The sequence below is a fragment of the Aegilops tauschii genome, chromosome 2 (genome assembly GCF_002575655.3).
Source record: "Aegilops tauschii subsp. strangulata cultivar AL8/78 chromosome 2, Aet v6.0, whole genome shotgun sequence".
NCBI classification, from domain to species: domain Eukaryota; kingdom Viridiplantae; phylum Streptophyta; class Magnoliopsida; order Poales; family Poaceae; genus Aegilops; species Aegilops tauschii.
Window position 1 is genome coordinate 316,210,839 of NC_053036.3, and position 19,392 is coordinate 316,230,230.

The following is a 19,392-nucleotide window of genomic DNA, read 5'->3' on the forward strand; positions in this document are numbered from 1 at the left end:
AATCCCAATCCCTAGCAGCAGCTCTCTGAACTTAGTACGCATGTGATGGATCAATGGATGGATGGATCGATGGATGTAGTCATGTAGTTCAAACTTCCCAAACCCTAGCCGTAGGTGTCTGCACTAGTACACATCTGGTGGATGGATGGATGGATGGATCGATGGACGTAGTCAGGTAGATGTAGGGCTAGATGGGTGGATCATGGATGGATGTATTGTAGTCTGTACGGCTAGATGCAGCAGCAACAGATGGATGGATCATGGATGGATGGACTTGTAGGGCAAAATGGATGGATAGATCAAAATTTTCATTGATTCCATGTGTAATTAGTTTTCTGTTGTTGATGAACTAGTTGATGATCTACTTGCTGTAGCATAGCAGCTTGAAAAAAAATCTACTTGCTGGAAAATTACACAGACTCCATGTCTAATTAGTTTACTGTTGTTGATGATTGACCATTTGTTGTTTGCTGATGTGTGCAGACGCCTATCGTCGCAACAATGGACAAGCAAAAGGGGAATGCGAGTGGGAAGGAGAAGGAGAAAGAGAGGACGTTGGACTCCATTATGAAGAGAAAGTTGCCGGTCTCGGGGATGCAGAAGGGGAATGGGAAGGGCAATGCAGCAGCTACTACACGGCTGCCGAGGAAGCTGACAAATGATTCCAGCAATGTCCCAATCGCTGAGTTGTTGTATAGGGTAAAAAAGAAACCTCCGCCTCGAATTACAAGGACAAGGTTAATAGGGATCTCATCCAAGCACCTCATCCATGGGAAGACATATGGACACATGCAAGAATTACAAGGACAAGATTAATAGGGATCTCATCCAAGCTACTCTATTTTTTAGAAAAACCAATGCAACAACAAGTGGTCTAGCAGTCCGGTGCATTGAGTATGATAAGGACCTCATCAAGGAGGTCATGGCAAAGATGATTTGCGTCCATGAGTACTCATTTAGAATGGTTGAACATAAATGGTTCAACATTCTCATGAAGTGCTTGAATCCAAACTATCAACCCATTGGAAGGAAGGCAATAAGAGCTGAATGCATGAGGGTTTTCAAGAAAGAAAGGGAGTTGCTTCAAGTTGCCCTAAAGGATGTGGACTTCATTAGTCTGACAACCGATTTGTGGACTAGCAACCAGACCATATCATATATGTGTGTGGTTGCACACTTTATAGATAAGGATTGGAAGATGCAAACACGTGTTCTCTCATTCATAGATTTGGATCCTCCTCACTCTGGGCATGTGATTTCAGATGCTATCTATGAGTGTGTGACTGAATGGAAGATAGAGAAGAAAATTATATCCATCACACTAGACAATGCTTCAAACAATGATGTTGCGGTCAGAGGTTTGAAGGCAAAGTTTGCTGTTCGGAGAGGCATATGCTTGCTGTTTTTGTTGTACATATTATCATATACTTGCTGTTTTTGTTGTACATATGTTCATATACTTGCTTCAAACAATGATGTTGCTTTGTTTAAGGCAAATTATATCCATCACACTAGACAATGCTTCAAATATACGGTTATATGCTTGCTGTTTTGCACTACTAGGAAAAGGCCTACTAGTGGCGCACCAGTTTTGCCTACTAATGGCGCACTACTGGTGCGCCACTAGTACCACGCCACTAGTATTTTTTACTAATGGCGCACCACTGGTGCGCCATTAGTATAGGCCACGGTGCGCCATTAGTATTTTTGAATTTTGAAGGCAGGAAAAGAGTAGTGGCGCACCGTCTAACCCCCACCGTGCGCCATTGCTATTTTTGAATTTTGAATTTGGATCTGGATCGCAATTTTTTTGCTCGTTTTTTTTTCAAATTTTGTTCTCGTTTTTGGATCTTGTACGTTCTTTTGCCGTGTTCTTTTGCCGGAGAGGAGTTCGCCGGAGAGGAGGGCCGAGGTCACCGGAGAGGCGCTCGCCTACATCGCCGGAGAGGAGGAGGAGGTCGCCGGAGAGGAGTTCACCGGAGCATCGGAGAGGAGGAAGGAGAAACCATGACGGGAGGGGAGGAGAGGAGGGAGGAGGAGCTCACCGGAGAGGAGGGAGGGAGGAGCTCACCGGAGAGGAGGGACGAGGAGCTCACCGGAGAGGAGGGAGGAGAAACTGTGAGGGGAGGGGAGGAGAGGAGAGGAGGAAGGAGGAGGTCGCCGGAGAGGAGGAGGAGGAGGAGGTCGCCGGAGAGGAGGAGGGTAGTATGGTGGAGGAGAGAAGGGGAGATGGAGTGGAGGAGAGGAGGAGATGGAGTGGAGGAGAGGTGGAGTGGAAGAGAAGAATGAAGAGGTAAGGAGGAGAGGACCACACCCAGCCATATATACAGCATAGTAATGGCGCACCGTGGGCAGGTGCGCCATTACTAACTTTTTTTATTTTTTTGATTTATTTTGAATTTTGAAGGCGGGAAGATAGTAATGGCGCACCATTGGCAGGTGCGCCATTAGTAAGTTTGAATTTTTTTGAATATTTTTGCCTCTCCAGATCTTAGAAGCCCCGTATCTTTTTTTCTGTTAGGTTTTTGAGGATTTTGAAAATGTTTAATGGGGTTCCCCCCGGTTAAATTCGGATGTATCTTTTCGAGTAGATGATTTTTCATATAAATTTTTTTTCATCCGAGTTCGTATGCAAAAGTTATGCCCATTTTACAAATTCTCGAGAGATTTTGCAAAAAAGTCAAAAATTCATGTTTGTAAATTTTGCTAACAACTAGACCACATATCACATGGGAATCTTATTTTCTTTTATTTTTTTGACATTTCTACCATTTTCTTTTATTTTTTTGAAACTGAAAAGGCGGTCCACGGGGGGGGGGGGGGGGGTGCATTCGGGGGAATGTTTGGGCCAAATTACTAATGGCGCACCGTGGGAGTGGTGCGCCATTACTAGTTCAACACCATTAGTAGTTTAAAAAATAAAATAAAAAAAATTTGAAACATAATTACTAATGGCGCACTGTGGGTGTGGTGCGCCATTACTAGTTTTGAAAAAAAAATTACTAATGGCGCACCGTGCATGTGGTGCGCCATTAGTATTTACACACTAATGGCGCACCACATGCACAGTGCGCCATTAGTGTCCATATTGGCTATAGCTGTTTTTGTAGTAGTGTTGGTTGAATATATGGTCATATTCTTGCTGTTTTTGTTCTACATATGCTCATATGTGTGCTGTTTTGGTTGAATATATTGTCATATGCTTGCTGTTTCTTTGTAGGTACGGACTTTGAAGCCAAATATTTCCATGTCCGTTGTTGTGCACACATTATCAACTTGGTGGTGCAAGATGGGACAACCATCATGACCCCTTTGATAGAGAATTTGAGAGAGACGGTTAAGTATTTCAAGAAGTCACCGAGTCGCCTCCACAAGTTTGTTGAGACTTGCAAAATATTGGGTGTTAAGGTTGGCGACCATTTGCATCTTGATTGTGTCACACGGTGGAGTTCAACATACAAGATGCTTGATACAACCTGCTCGTATAGGGAAGCCTTGTCCTCTTATGTAGCTTCAAATGCCAACTATCAATGGGAGCCGGAAAAAGAAGAATGGGACAAGTTTGAAGTTATTAAGCCATTGCTCCTCTCTTTATCTCGTGTGACCACTGCGTTTTCAGGGCAATTATATCCCACCTCCAACATATTCTACCCTCATATTGTGAGCATCAAGATTGCTTTGAGAAAATCCATGTCTCGTGATGATGAATGCTACAACAAAATGGGTGATGCAATGATGGATAAATTTGACAAGTATTGGGATGAGCCGAACAATGTCATGGTGCTTGCTACCATCTTGGACCCAAGGTACAAGATGAGGTATATTGAGTGGGACTATCACCAAATGTATGCTGTGGGGAAAGCAAATACCGAGAAGAATATTGTGCGTGGAGAGTTGGACACATTGTATGAGAAGTTTGTTGCAAAAAATAAGCAAGCTGAAGAAAGAGCTAGTGGATCATCAGCCAAGAACAATTGCAACACAAGTACCTCGATGCCACTTATGGATTGTGAGTTTCAGTCCTTCTTATCAGCCACTTCATCAACACCATCAAAAAGTGAGCTTAGAAACTATCTAGATGACTTGAATGAGGCAATGGATCCTATGTTCAATCTTCATTATTGGTGGAGGGTGAATGCACCTAGATACCCCGTATTGGCAATGATGGCAAAGAGGTTCTTGACTGTCCTGGCTACCTCCGTGTCTTCGGAATCAACTTTCAGCACGGGTGGAAGAGTTTTAGGTATGTCTACTTGTTACATTGGATGTTAGCTTGTCAACTTGTCATCCTATGCTTGAACTTAGATATGTCTACTTGTGTGGTTTTAGATGACTACAGGAATTCTTTGAAACCAGAAATGGCGGAAGCCTTGGTGTGCGGTGCTAGTTATATCAAAGGTTCTCACAAGGACTTCAATGTGGTGGTATGATTCCTATCTTTTTCTTCTATGATTTCTGTCTATTTCTTGTATGTGGCTAACTTACAAATAATTAGGAGAGGGATGAAGATGAGGAGGACGATGTTGAGAATATCAAGTTGCCCAAGATTGTTGATGTGGGGGGTGACAACAATTGGTAACTAATGTTTTTACATGTCTCAGTTTTCCTATCTTGACATATTGAGAATATCAAGTTTACAAATCTGTGTTACATGTAGATATTCGCCATGTGGGTGTTGCTCTTGCTATTTTGAAGATGGATGTCTACATGATCTTCTCATGTGGATTGTTGAGGTCAACGTGATCATCTCGTGCCATTTCTTTTGTTGTGATGAACTTCGAATTATGTGTGCTGTTGTGGTGAACTATGGACCTTGAATGATGTTGTGATGAACCATGCACTTTCAACAATGTTGCTGTGAACTTGTGATGAACTATGAACTTTGTATTATGTGGTTTTCACTAGTCATTGTTTGGCTGTCAACATTTTCTCAGTTTTATGTCAAAGTGGTAAGTGTTATGCTATGCAAAATTTCCTTGTTTGGCTGTCAATATTTGATGTTTTCCTGTGTAAAGTTCAATTGAAGTGCTATCCAAAATTCAATAGAAATGATGCGCAATTCTTTCTCTCATATGTGTTCCATTGTTACAATTTTTGTAGAAGAATTCATATAAGAACATTATTTTTCATTACTATGACCATTTCTTAAAACAATAGACTGCTGGATTGTTCATTTTTAGTAATATAAACTGTTTGTTTTCCAAAATATAGGTTTAATTGCCGCAAAAAATCAAGTATATGCACTATCTACAGAGGTCTGTATTATTAAATGGTTATGGGAGAAACTGGCTTACGAGCCGGCTCGGTCTGAGCCGAGCCATAGCCAAAGCGAGCTGAGCCGGTTGAAGTAGGCTCGTTGGCTGAGCGAGCCGAGCCGAGCCGAGCCGCTCTAGAGGGAGCCAAAGCCAGGCTCGGATCAAGCTCGGCTCGGCTCGGCTCGTGTCCAGCCCTAGGAACAAGAATCAACTTACATAGGAAGGTAAAACAAGCATAACTTCAAGATTTTCAACACATAGAGAGGAAACTTGATATTATTGCAACTCCTACAAGCATATATTCCTCCCTCATAATAATTTTCAGTAGCATCATGAATGAACTCAACAATATAACCATCACATAAATCATTCCTTTCATGACCCACAAGCATGGAAAATTTATTACTCTCCACATAAGCAAATTTCTTCTCATGAATAGTAGTGGGAGCAAACTCAACAAAATAACTATCATGTGAGGCATAATCCAATTGAAAATTAAAATCAAGATGACAAGTTTCATGGTTACCATTATTCTTTATAGCATACATGTCATCACAATAATCATCATAGATAGGAGGCATGCTATCATCAAGATAAATATTCTCATCAAAACTTGGGGGACTAAAAATATCATCTTCATCAAACATAGCATCCCCAAGCTTGTGGCTTTGCATGTCATTAGCATCATGGATATTCAAGGAATTCATACTAACAACATTGCAATCATGCTCATCATTCAAATATTTAGTGCCAAACATTTTAATGCATTCTTCTTCTAACACTTGAGCACAATTTTCCTTTCCATCATTTTCGCGAAAGATATTTAAAAGATGAAGCATATGAGGCACCCTCAATTCCATTTTTTTGTAGTTTTCTTTTATAAACTAAACTAGGGATAAAACAAGAAACTAAAAGGTTTGATCGCAAGATCTAAAGATACACCTTCAAGCACTCACCTCCCTGGAAACGGCGCCAGAAAAGAGCTTGATGTGTACTACACAACCTTCTTCTTGTAGACGTTGTTGGTTCTCCAAGTGCAGAGGTTTGTAGGACTGTAGCAAATTTCCATCAAGTGGATGACCTAAGGTTTATCAATCCGTGGGAGGCATAGGATGAAGATGGTCTCTCTCAAACAACCCTACAACCAAATAACAAAGAGTCTCTTGTGTCCCCAACACACCCAATACAATGGTAAATTGTATAGGTGCACTAGTTCGGTGAAGAGATGGTGATACAAGTGCAATATGGATGGTAGATATAGGTTTTTGTAATCTGAAAATATAAAAACAGCAAGGTAGCAAGTGGCAAAAGTGAGCGTAAACGGTATTGCAATGCTAGGAAACAAGGCCTAGGGTTCATACTTTCACTAGTGCATGTTCTCTCAACAATAATAACATAATTAGATCATATAACAATCCCTCAACATGCAACAAAGAGTCACTCCAAAGTCACTAATAGCGGAGAAAAAACGAAGAGATTATTGTACGGTACGAAACCACCTCAAAGTTATCCTTTCTGATCGATCTATTCAAGAGTCCGTAGTAAAATAACACGAAGCTATTCTTTCCGTTCGATCTATCCTAGAGTTCGTACTAGAATAACACCTTAAGACACACATCAACCAAAACCCTAATATCACCTAGATAGTCCAATGTCACCACAAGTATCCGTGGGTATGATTATACGATATGCATCACACAATCTCAGATTCATCTATTCAAACCACACAAAGTACTTCAAAGAGTGCCCCAAAGTTTCTACCGGAGAGTCAAGATGAAAACGTGTGCCAACCCCTATGCATAAGTTCACAAGGTCACTGAACCCGCAAGTTGATCACCAAAACATACATCAACTAGATCACGTGAATATCCCATTGTCACCACAGATAAGCACATGCAAGACATACATCAAGTGTTCTCAAATCCTTAAAGACTCAATCCGATAAGATAACTTCGAAGGGAAAACTCAATCCATTACAAGAGAGTAGAGGGGGAGAAACATCATAAGATCCAACTATAATAGCAAAGCTCGCGATACATCAAGATCGCGCCATATCAAGAACACGAGAGAGAGAGAGAGAGATCAAACACATAGCTACTGGTACATACCCTCAGCCCCGAGGGTGAACTACTCCCTCCTCCTCATGGAGAGCGCCGGGATGATGAAGATGGCCACCGGTAATGATTCCCCCCTCCGGCAGGGTGCCGGAATAGGGTCCCGATTGGTTTTTGGTGGCTACAGAGGCTTGCGGCGGCGGAACTCCCAATCTAGGTTATTTTCTGGAGGTTTAGGGATTTATAAGAGAGGTTGGCGTCGAGAACAAGTCAGGGGGCCCCACAGAGAATCCACGAGGCACAGGGGCGCGCCCTCCACCCTCGTGGGGCCCATGGGACTCCCCTCCGGTAACTCTTCGTTCCAGTATTTTTTATATTTTCCAGAAAAACTCTCCGTTGATTTTCAGCGCATTCCGAGAACTTTTATTTCTGCACAAAAACAACACCACGGTAGTTCTCCTGAAAACAACGTCAGTCCGGGTTAGTTCTAACCAAATCATACCAAAATCATGTAAAAATATTATAAACATGGCATGAATACATCAAAAATTATAGATACGTTGGAGACGTATCAACATCCCCAAGCTTAATTCCTGCTCGTCCTTGAGTAGATAAATGATAAAAATAGAATTTTTGATGTGGAATGCTACTTAACATATTTATCAATGTAATTTTATTTATTGTGGCATGAATGTTCAGATGTGAAAGATTCAAGACAAAAGTTTAATATTGACATAAAAATAATAATACTTCAAGCATACAAATAAAGCAATCATGTCTTCTCAAAATAACATGGCCAAAGAAAGTTATCCCTACAAAATCATATAGTCTGGCTATGGTCTATCTTCATCACACAAAATATTCAAATCATGCACAACCCCGATGACAAGCCAAGCAATTGTTTCATCCTTTAGTATTCTCAAACTTTTTCAACTTTCACGCAATACATGAGTGTGAGCCATGGACATTGCACTATAGGTGGAATAGAGTGGTGGTTGTGGAGAAGACAAAAAGGAGGAAGATGGTCTCACATCAACTAGGCGTATTAATGGGCTATGGAGATGCCCATCAATAGATATCAATGTGAGTGAGTAGGGATTGCCATGCAACGGATGCACTAGAGCTATAAATGTATGAAAGCTCAACAAAAGAAACTAAGTGGGTGTGCATCCAACTTGCTTGCTCGTGAAGACCTAGGGCATTTATAGGAAGCCCATCGTTGGAATATACAAGCCAAGTTCTATAATGAAAATTCCCACTAGTATATGGTAATGACAAAACAAGAGACTCTCTATCATGAAGATCATGGTGCTACTTTGAAGCACCAGTGCGGAAAAAGGATAGTAGCATTGTCCCTTCACTCCTTTTCTCTCTTTTTTTGGTCTGGCTTCTTTGGCCTCTCTTTTTTTTCATTAGCTTCTTTGGCCTTTCTCTTTTTTCCTCACACGGGACAATGCTCTAATAATGATGATCATCACACTTCTATTTATTTACAACTCAAGAATTACAACTCGATACTTAGAACAAAATATGACTCTATATGAATGCCTCCGGCGGTGTACCGGGATGTGCAATGAATTAAGAGTGACATGTATGAAAGAATTATGAAGGTGGCTTTGCCACAAATACGATGTCAACTACATGATCATGCAAAGCAATATGAGAATGATGGAGCGTGTCATAATAAATGGAACGGTGGAAAGTTGCATGGCGATATATCTCGGAATGGCTATGGAAATGCCATAATAGGTAGGTATGGTGGCTGTTTTGAGGAAGGATATGTGGTGGGTTTATGGTAACGGCAAAAGTTTGCGTGGTACTAGAGAGGCTAGCAATGGCGGAAAGGTGAGAGTGCGTATAATCCATGGACTCAACATTAGTCATAAAAAACTCATATACTTATTGCAAAAATCTATTAGTCATCGAAACAAAGTACTACGCGCATGCTCCTAGGGGGATTGATTGGGACCATCGCTCATCCCCGACCACCACTCATAAGGAAGACATTTAAAAAATATCTGATGCTCCAACTTCGTTACATAACGATTCACCATACGTGCATGCTACGGGACTCACAAACCTTAACACAAGTATTTATAAAATTCACAACTACTCACTAGCATGACTCTAAAATCACCATCTTCATATCTCAAAACAATCATAAGGAATCAAACTTCTCTTAGTATTCAATGCACTTATTATGAAAGTTTTTATAATATCCCTCTTGGATGCCTATCATATTAGGACTAAATTCATAACCTAAGAAAATTACCATGCTGTTTAAGACTCTCAAAATAATATAAGTGAAGCATGAGAGTTCATCAATTTCTTCAAAATAAAACCATCGTCGTGTCCTAAAAAGTTATAAGTGAAGCACTAGAGCCAATGACAAACTACTCCAAAAGATATAAGTGAAGATCAATGAGTAGTTGAATAATTATGTAACTATGTGAAGACTCTCTAACATTTAAGAATTTCAGATCTTGGGTTTTTTTTCAAACAGCAAGCAAAACAAAATAAAATAAAATGACGCTCCAAGCAAAACACATATCATGTGGTGAATAAAAATATAGCTCCAAGTAAGGTTACCGATGAACGAAGACGAAAGAGGGGATGCCATCCGGGGCATCCCCAAGCTTAGGCTCTTGGTTGTCCTTGAATATTACCTTGGGGTGCCTTGGGCATCCCCAAGCTTGGGCTCTTGCCACTCCTTATTCCATAGTCCATCGAATCTTTACCCAAAACTTGAAAACTTCACAACACAAAACTTAACAGAAAACTCGTAAGCTCCGTTAGTATAAGAAAATAAATCACCACTTAGTTACTGTTGCGAACTCATTATAAATTCATATTGGTGTAATATCTACTCTATTCCAACTTCTCTATGGTTCATACCCTCCGATACTACTCATAGACTCATCAAAATAAGCAAACAACACATAGAAAACAGAATCTGTCAAAAACAGAACAGTCTATAGTAATCTGGTAACTTTCCATACTTCTGTAACTCCAAAAATTCTATCAAATTAGGAAGACCTAAGAAATTTTTGTACCAATCCATAGCAAAAAGAATCAGATCAAAATCACGTTTCTGTGAATTATCAAAACTAATTTACTGGGCGCAAAAGTTTCTGATTTTCAGCAGGATCAACACAACTATCACCGTAAGCTATCCTAAAGGTCTTACTTGGCACTTTATTGAAACAAAAGCAATAAACATGATTACTACAGTAGCATAATCATGTGAACACACAAAAACAGTAAAGGTAAATATTGGGTTGTCTCCCAACAAGCGCTTTTCTTTATTGCCTTTTTAGCTAGGCATGATGATTTCAATGATGCTCACATAAAAGATAAGAATTGAAACATAAACAGAGCATCATGAAGCATATGACAAGCACATTTAAGCCTAACCCAGTTCCTATGCATAGGGATTTTGTGAGCAAACAACTTATGGGAACAAGAATCAACTTGCATAGGAAGGTAAAACAAGCATAACTTCAAGATTTTCAACACATAGAGAGGAAACTTGATATTATTGCAACTCCTAGAAGCATATATTCCTCCCTCATAATAATTTTCAGTAGCATCATGAATGAATTCAACAATATAACCATCACATACACCATTCGTTGCATGACCCACAAGCATGGAAAATTTATTATTCTCCACATAAGCAAATTTCTTCTCATGAATAGTAGTGGTAGCAAACTCAACAAAATAACTATCATGTGAGGCATAATCCAATTGAAAATTAAAATCAAGATGACAAGTTTCATGGTTACCATTATTCTTTATAGCATACATGTCATCACAATAATCATCATAGATAGGAGGCATGCTATCATCAAGATAAATATTCTCATCAAAACTTGGGGGACTAAAAATATCATCTTCATCAAACATAGCATCCCAAAGCTTGTGGCTTTGCATGTCATTAGCATCATGGGTATTCAAGGAATTCATACTAACAACATTGCAATCATGCTCATCATTCAAATATTTAGTGCCAAACATTTAATGCATTCTTCTTCTAACACTTGAGCACAATTTTCCTTTCCATCATTTTCATGAAAGATATTAAAAAGATGAAGCATATGAGGCACCCTCAATTCCATTTTTTGTAGTTTTATTTTATAAACTAAACTAGTGATAAAACAAGAAACTAAAAGATTCGATTGCAAGATCTAAAGATATACCTTCAAGCACTCACCTCCCCGGCAACGGCGCCAGAAAAGAGCTTGATGTCTACTACACAACCTTCTTCTTGTAGACGTTGTTGGGCCTCCAAGGCAGAGGTTTGTAGGACAGTAGCAAATTTCCCTCAAGTGGATGACCTAAGGTTTATCAATCCGTGGGAGGCGTAGGATGAAGATGGTCTCTCTCAAACAACCCTGCAACCAAATAACAAAGAGTCTCTTGAGTCCCCAACACACCCAATACAATGGTAAATTGTATAGGTGCACTAGTTCGGTGAAGAGATGGTGATACAAGTGCATGGATGGTAGATATAGGTTTTGTAATCTGAAAATATAAAAACAGCAAGGCAGCAAGTGGTAAAAGTGAGCGTAAACGGTATTGCAATGCTAGGAAACAAGGCCTAGGGTTCGTACTTTCACTAGTGCAAGTTCTCTCAACAATAATAACATAATTAGATCATATAACAATCCCTCAACATGCAACAAAGAGTCACTCCAAAGTCACTAATAGCGGAGAACAAACGAAGAGGTTATTGTAGGGTACGAAACCACCTCAAAGTTATCCTTTCTGATCGATCTATTCAAGAGTCCGTAGTAAAATAACACGAATCTATTCTTTCCGTTCGATCTATCCTAGAGTTCGTACTAGAATAACACCTTAAGACACACATCAACCAAAACCCTAATGTCACCTAGATACTCCAATGTCACCACAAGTATCCGTGGGTATGATTATACGATATGCATCACACAATCTCAGATTCATGTATTCAAACCACACAAAGTACTTCAAAGAGTGCCCCAAAGTTTCTACCGGAGAGTCAAGATGAAAACGTGTGCCAACCCCTATGCATAAGGTCACTGAACCCGCAAGTTGATCACCAAAACATACATCAACTAGATCACGTGAATATCCCATTGTCACCACAGATAAGCACATGCAAGACATACATCAAGTGTTCTCAAATCCTTAAAGACTTAATCCGATAAGATAACTTCGAAGGGAAAACTCAATCCATTACAAGAGAGTAGAGGGGGGGAAACATCATAAGATCCAACTATAATAGCAAACCTCGTTATACATTAACATCGTGCGTGACAGGGGCACCTGCGTGGCACACGAATAGTGTGAGTGAACCGTGTCTGTTGCGTCATCCGACTTGTCTAATGTTCATAAATTTGGCGAAAAATGACGCGGGAGAGGGTCAGAACACGAACACACTTGCATGTGGACCAAATTTATGTATGTAAAGGGTGGTTTGATGTTCAAATACCAAATGCAACTTCTATGTGGCAGCTATCTCGCAAAGCGCACGGTATTGCTTGCCCCCTCTCGTGTCGGCACGAAGGGAATCCTAAGCTATGAATGCATGCCCCCCCAACCGAGTTTCACCTAGCAAATTGCGAAGTTGCAGCCCCCCACACCCACTTTCAGTTGACGGGCCAGAGAGGCATCTCACCAAGATGGATCATAAATAGACCAAGAACAATCCACCTTGGTCGTACAACCTCTCTCTTGTTGTTGGTCAAAGTGATGGCCGTCCATGCGACCCCGGAGATGGGCTAGCTCTCCAATAATCACGCAAGTAGCTAGTCCCCGAAGATAACCGCTGCATGCATGTGGCCCTGTCGGGGGAAACGACACCTATGGGATCACGGATCCCTTCCGCGGTTGGCGGGCGCGAGGTTGTGCAAAGAGCGGGTCTAGTAGTTAGCACGAGGAGATTTTACCGAGGTTCGGGCCGCGAAGATGCGTAATACTCTAGTCCTGCTTTGGTGTGTATTTGAGAGGTCTTGAGCTCTTGAACTAGCTATGGTGTGTGCATAGTCCAAAAAGTCCGAATCCTTCCTCAGTACGCCGCGGGCCTCCTTTTATAGGTAAAAGGGGTCGCCACAGTGGCACACAGGAGGTGGAAAGTATGTACAGAGTATAAGCTTATCGCCTAACATTACAGGACAAAATGCATTAAATGCGCTACTTAGGTGTTCTCTTAATTTGTCGGGGACGGGAACGAAGCCCGTCCTGTCCATCGCCGCTTCGCCTTGCTCCGACATGCGTCTATGCCAACGAGGCATGCAGCGCCATGTAGGCTAGAAGGCTGCTGAGCTGGTGTGGTGGCAGGGTCTTCACGAAGATCTGCATGCCACCACGCAGGTGCTTGACTAGTTGGCTTAGGAGCCACGTACTGCCACGTGGGTACTTGCTTACATGGTGGGTCGGCCGCTGAGCTGGGGCGGCGACGGGGCGGCAAGGTCTTGCCGCGGTCTTGCTGATATTCCCGGCAAGGGTCTTGCCGGGGCCTTGTGGGTGCCCTCGGCAAGAGTCTTGCCGGGGCCTCGTGGGTATCTTTGGCAGGAGCCTTGTCGGGGCCTCGTGGGCATCCTCGGCAAGGAGCCTCGGTGTTGTCTTGTCTTCTGGTTCCTATCTAGGCCTCGCAAGCCCTTTGTCTTTCCAAAGATCTGCATGTCACTATGCAGGCCCCTCCCGAGCCTCGGTCCCAATGTTGTCGATGGTGTTGGAACTCTCAGGCTCAAGGGTGGTGGCCTTGCTGGTGTTGGGTAAGTTGCCCCGGCAAGGTTCTTGCCGGGGTGCGTAGGCCGCCCCGGCAAGGGTCTTGCCGGGGAAGCCCATCTTGTTGCCTCGTCCTCTACGCCCCTGGTTGGAGCGCTACTCTGGTGGTCTTGTACTTTTGCTTCCTTCCTCTGCCCCGCTAAGTGTGGCCGTAGGTGCGGCTCTAACTGCCCATGCACAAGTAAAGGGGTACAAAGAGGGCCCCTACTTTTGTACACCGACACGAGCCCCCGGGCCTGGGCCACACATAAGTGCAACGCGTTGTTGGGCTAGGCCCAAAACGGTGCGCGGGCACGCGGGACTGAGTTTTACCGCAGTAATTTCCGTCGCCAGTTGCGCTTCCCCACGATCTGCGTTGGACGCGTGACGTGGGGGTCATGCGTGGAGTGATCGCAACATGCTTGCGTCACCCCGCGGTTTCAATAGTAAAGAGGCGGCCCGCGTCTCCCCTTATAAAAATAGAGGAAGCCGCAGGGGCGCGGCTCATTTACTAGGTGGATTCGGGTCATGGCCATCATGGCATCCGTGCCCCACGATCGCGGGGCGCGAAACGGCCGTCGCACTCGCCATCTAAATCCTGACTTGCCCGCCACGTGTCCCCCATGCCTTGGGGAGGACAAGCGGTGGACACAGAGGGCACAGGCTTTAATGCCGGGGCGGGGGGCCGGGCGCCGCTGTTAGGAGCAGCGGGTCAGTCATGTCTCCTCGCTCCCCTGGCGGCCGGATTGGTTGCTTGGGGCGGCCACCCTTGGGCTTGCTTGGCCCCGTCCCCCTATAAAAAAGGGGAGAGGACATCGCCTTCCCACATCCATCCTCTTCCAGTTTGATCCCTTTCCTTCCCTTGTCATGGCGAGAGGGCGCGGTCGTGGCCGTCCTTCCGTGGAGGCGACCAGGACTTCCTCCCGCCAGAGAGATGCAGTGGTAAAGGAAAAGCCAGACGCCCAAGATGAAGGCCATGCTTGAGGCAGAGGCGCCGGACGGGGCCACGGTCGGCGAGGCAGCCGAGGCAGAGGTGGGCGCGGAAGGGGGACACCCGCGTCATCATCGTCTCCGTCACCATCTCCTCCACCATCTCCTCCTGCTTCGTCAAGCGGCCATGTCGGGGACATGGCGCTGGAGTTCATCCTGCAGTTGCGTGAGCCACCGCGCAGCTGCCTTCATTTTCCCGAGGCGTTTGCGAGGGTGCTGGAGATTGACCAGCCACCGAGGTTGAGACTTCACATGAAGGGGTGTTGCAATGGCGACATGTGGGCAAACACAAGGTTCCCCGCCCCTCATGTAATGCTCCTCCGTCGGGGTTGGAAAACCTTCACACGCGCCCACTGCTTGATGAAGGGGCACGTTCTCCACTTTAAATTAGTGGAGAGCGATCTGCTCTCCGTCATGGTCTTCGGGCGCTCGGGAATCAGGTTAGGGTGCTGCGCGGAGACCTCGACTGGTGATGAAAGCTCCTCCTCCAGCGACAGCGACAAGGAGGACATCAGCGGGGAGGACGACGAGGGCGGGTCCGACTAGGCGTCGGACCAACCGTCCTTGGGCAACGCCGGCAACACCATCATCTGTACCTGGCCTTTCCCCTGGCAGAGCGATTTGCCGGGGGTGGGTCAACTCCTTGAACTTCTCAGGGCCGCTGCTTCTGGTGGCTGGCGCTGGAAGGCCGGAGAAGACGGAGAAGGCGGGTGGCGGGCCGTCAACTCGGAGTACGATGGCACCGACGGCTTCTTCGCGTATTGCCGGCCCGCTGCCTCATCTTTCGGCTTCTTCCCCGGCACCGTCATCACCAGCCTCCTCTTGGTGCCTTCTGCTGCTCGTACCTCGCCTAGGCACTCCTTTTGCCCTCCTGCTTATCTCGATCCGTTTCCTGAGGAGAGGGACAAGAAAGGGATTACGGGCATCTTATCTTTTTTTAGTTTTTAAGCCTGCGGGCATTTGTCAGATTTAAACCTTGTAATCCCCTTCCTCAAGCTCTCATTCCGTATGAATTGTACTTGTTAACAACGTATTAATGAAGAAAAGGGGTGTCTGCTGGGTTCTTTTGTGCGCGAGCGAGGCCCACACCAAGGAGCGAATCCTTATTACCTTAAAATAAACATCGTCACCCGGCAACAGACCTTGTCGTCCTCCCGATCTATAGCTCGACTACACTCACGCCCTTGGCGGAGGTAGGGGCAAAGTAGGAGTAGGCCCTTCGTTTGTTCCCTTTCCATCGCACTACAACCAAGTTCCGGCCCAAGGAAAGGTTCTTGGACACGGGAAAGAGGGAACACAGCGGTATAAGAGTGAGCGAAGCTCTGTACGTTCAAGTTCCATACGGAAGTGTAGACTGGGGGATGAAAGACTAATTTGATTTTGCAGCCCCCGGCAACCTTGGCTTGCCGTGGTCGGATCTCTGGATCTGCAGCCCCCCGGCAACCATGGCTTGCCGGGGTTGGGGCGTCGGCCTTTTTCCTTTCCTCCAAACAGCTTAGCAAAAACGCCTGCGCATCTTGCAAACCAAAAGCAAGGACGGGATGGAACAGAGAGACGCACACTCAACCTCTATCCTAGGGGTTAGTCGCCGCCAAGCACTATGGACCCTTACAAGGAGAGAGACTCAACCTAGCATGGATGCTAAACTTAGGGCGCCAGCGCTTCATTTATTTATGCTCAGGGTCTGCGCCTGGCTCTGTACATAGGGTTACATGCCTTGCCGGCAAGGCTAGTACAAAATGGGGGTCGCCGGGGCTCCCGACAACCGCGCCTTAGGGCTAAAACTTGGAAAGATGTTCGATATTCCAGGAATTGCTCACCGGAATGCCATCTTCGGTCTCCAGGCGGACTGCGTCGGGCCTGGTGACTCGTATTACCCGGTAAGGGCCTTCCCACTTCAGCATCAACTTCTTTGAATTCTTGGCGGATTGAATTCGCCAAAGAACAAGGTCGCCTTCCTCAAGGCTTCGAGCGTGAACCTTGCGGCTATGATAGCGGCGCAAGGCTTGCTGATAGCGAGCGGCTCGCGCAGCAGCCCGAAGACGATCTTCCTCAAGGAGCGTCGCATCCTCTTGGCGCAACTGCTCTTGCTCACTCATCATAAGTGAGCACTCGAGGTGACCTGTATATGAGTTCCGCGGGGAGAACTCCTTCTGCCCCGTATACCAGGGCAAAGGGTGTCTGGCCAGTGGCTCGATTTGGTGTCGTTCTGATCGACCAAAGAACCGTTGGCAATTCATCAATCCAGCGCCTTCCGCACTTGTGCAGCTTGTCAAAAGTTCTGGTCTTGAGGCCCCGCAACACTTCTGCATTCGCCCTCTCAGCCTGGCCGTTACTTCTAGGATGAGGAACAGATGCAAAACAAACCTTTCTGTCGAGATCCTGAATGTACTGCGTGAAGGTGCGGCTTGTGAACTGTGTGCCGCTGTCGGCGATGACCCTATTGGGCACACCAAAACGGCAGACTAGCCCCATGAAGAACTTGACGGCTGACTGTGCCGTCACCTTTCTCACCGGCTCCACTTCCGGCCACTTTGTGAACTTGTCGATTGCGACGTACAAGTACTCAAAGCCCCCGATAGCACGGAGAAAGGGGCCCAGTATATCGAGCCCCCTGACCGAAAATGCCTGGAAAGAGGGATGGTCTGAAGAGCTTGAGCCAGTTGATGAAGCTTCTTTTAATGGAACTGGCACGCTTCACACTTGGTTACTAGTGCCGTCGCATCCTAGAGAGCGGTGGGCCAGAAGAAATCTTGCCGGAATGCCTTGCCAGCAAGGGCTCTCGACCCTATGTGGGAGCCACACATGCCTCCATGTATCTCTGCCAACAGCCTCAGTCCGTCTTCCCGAGGAATGCACTTCAACTTCATGCCATTCGGTCTCCTTCTGTATAGGGCATTATCCACAAACTGGTACATGTTGGACTGACGGGCTACTTTCTCTGCTTCTTCCTGCTCCTCAGGGAGCTCTCCTGTTTGGAGGAAACGGATGGTGGGCTGCGTCCATGCCGGAGCCAGGGGCTCGACAGCAAGGACTAAAGGCACATCTTCGGCCGTAAGGGCAGCTGCCTCTACGGCGAGGGCCTGAGGCCCTGCCGGGGGTTGCTGTTCTCCGGCAAGCTTGGGGCACCCGGCAACGTCCTCGCCGGCGGCTCCTGGGAGCTCAGCGGGAAAGTACTTGCCGGGGCCCGCCTTCCTTCGTTTGCTCTGTCCTACTGATGGTTCAACGGATAGCTGAGTTAATTGAAGCACAAAGGTACCTGGTTCCACAGGCAACTTGAGGGCAGCGCGTTTTGACAGATCGTCAGCAATGCCGTTCTCCGCTCGAGGAACATGCTCTGCTTGCAATCCGTCAAAGCGCTCTTCCAACTTCCTCACTTCATCCACATAGGCCTCCATCAACCGGCTTTGGTAATCCTTGTTCACTTGCTTGATGACGAGCTGCGAATCACCTTTGATGATGAGCTTCCTGATTCCGAGGTCTGCCGTGATCCTGAGGCCGGCCAACAATCCTTCGTACTCCGCCGTGTTGTTCGTTGATTTTTCCCGGGAAAAAGTGCATCTGGATTACGTACTTGAGGCGCTCTCCGGTGGGTGCAACGAGTAGTACGCCGGCACCAGCACCTTGGAGTGAGAAAGCTCCATCAAAGTACATAATCCACTCACTGCTCATCTCCTTGCCGGGAAGGGTGGTCTCTTGAATCTCCTCGTCGGGCGTTGCGGTCCATTCTGCTATGAACTCTGCCAAGGCTCGTCTCTTGATTGTCGAAGTACTTTCAAACTTGACACCAAAGCTTGACAATTCCAAGGCCCACTCCACAATCCTCCCGGTTGCATCCGGGTTGTGCATGATTCATTGCAACGGGAGGCGGGTGATGACGGTGATCTCATGTGCTTGGAAATAGTGGCGCAGCTTTCTCGAGGCCACGAGGAGGCCAAAAAGTAGCTTCTGCATACCGGAATATCTTGATCTAGCCCCCTGCAGGAGGGAACTGGCAAAATGAACCGGGTGCTGCACCACCTTCTTCTTCTGTTCCACTTTGCCCATCTGCGCAGCCTCTGCCTTGCCGGGGCCGGGCCTTGCCAGGGAGGACTTCGGCGCACCATCCGACGGCTCTGCAGCTACTGGTGCTTCTTCCTCAAGTTCCCTCTGCGCCACCAATGCAGCACTAACCACTTGATTTGTTGCTGCTAAGTATAGCAGCAACGGCTCTTGTGGTTTAGGCGCGACTAGTATTGGCATGGAGGAGAGGTACTTCTTCAAATCTTGCAGCGCTACCTCTGCCTCTAGAGTCCACTTTACTGGACCCGCCATTTTCAAAACTTTGAAAAAGGGGATGGCGC

At 45.7% G+C, this 19,392-nt stretch overlaps 1 protein-coding gene across 1 annotated transcript; it reads left to right on the top strand.

Moving 5' to 3' along the window:
- Nucleotides 1-501: 501 nt before the first annotated feature.
- LOC141040979 (zinc finger BED domain-containing protein RICESLEEPER 1-like) lies at nt 502-4,272 on the top strand. Its single transcript, XM_073507089.1, has 3 exons — nt 502-699; nt 746-1,388; nt 3,620-4,272. The coding sequence occupies exons 1-3, from the start codon at nt 502-504 to the stop codon at nt 4,270-4,272; spliced, it is 1,494 nt and encodes a 497-aa protein (XP_073363190.1).
- The last annotated feature ends 15,120 nt before the right edge of the window (nt 4,273-19,392 follow it).

Coding starts and splice junctions, on each gene's coding strand:
- LOC141040979 (XM_073507089.1), top strand. CDS start 502: ATGGACAAGCAAAAGGGGAATGCGAGTGGGAAGGAGAAGGAGAAAGAG. Junction 700..745: donor TCGCTGAGTTGTTGTATAGG/GTAAAAAAGAAA, acceptor CAAGGTTAATAG/GGATCTCATCCAAGCACCTC. Junction 1,389..3,619: donor AAAGTTTGCTGTTCGGAGAG/GCATATGCTTGC, acceptor CTGCGTTTTCAG/GGCAATTATATCCCACCTCC.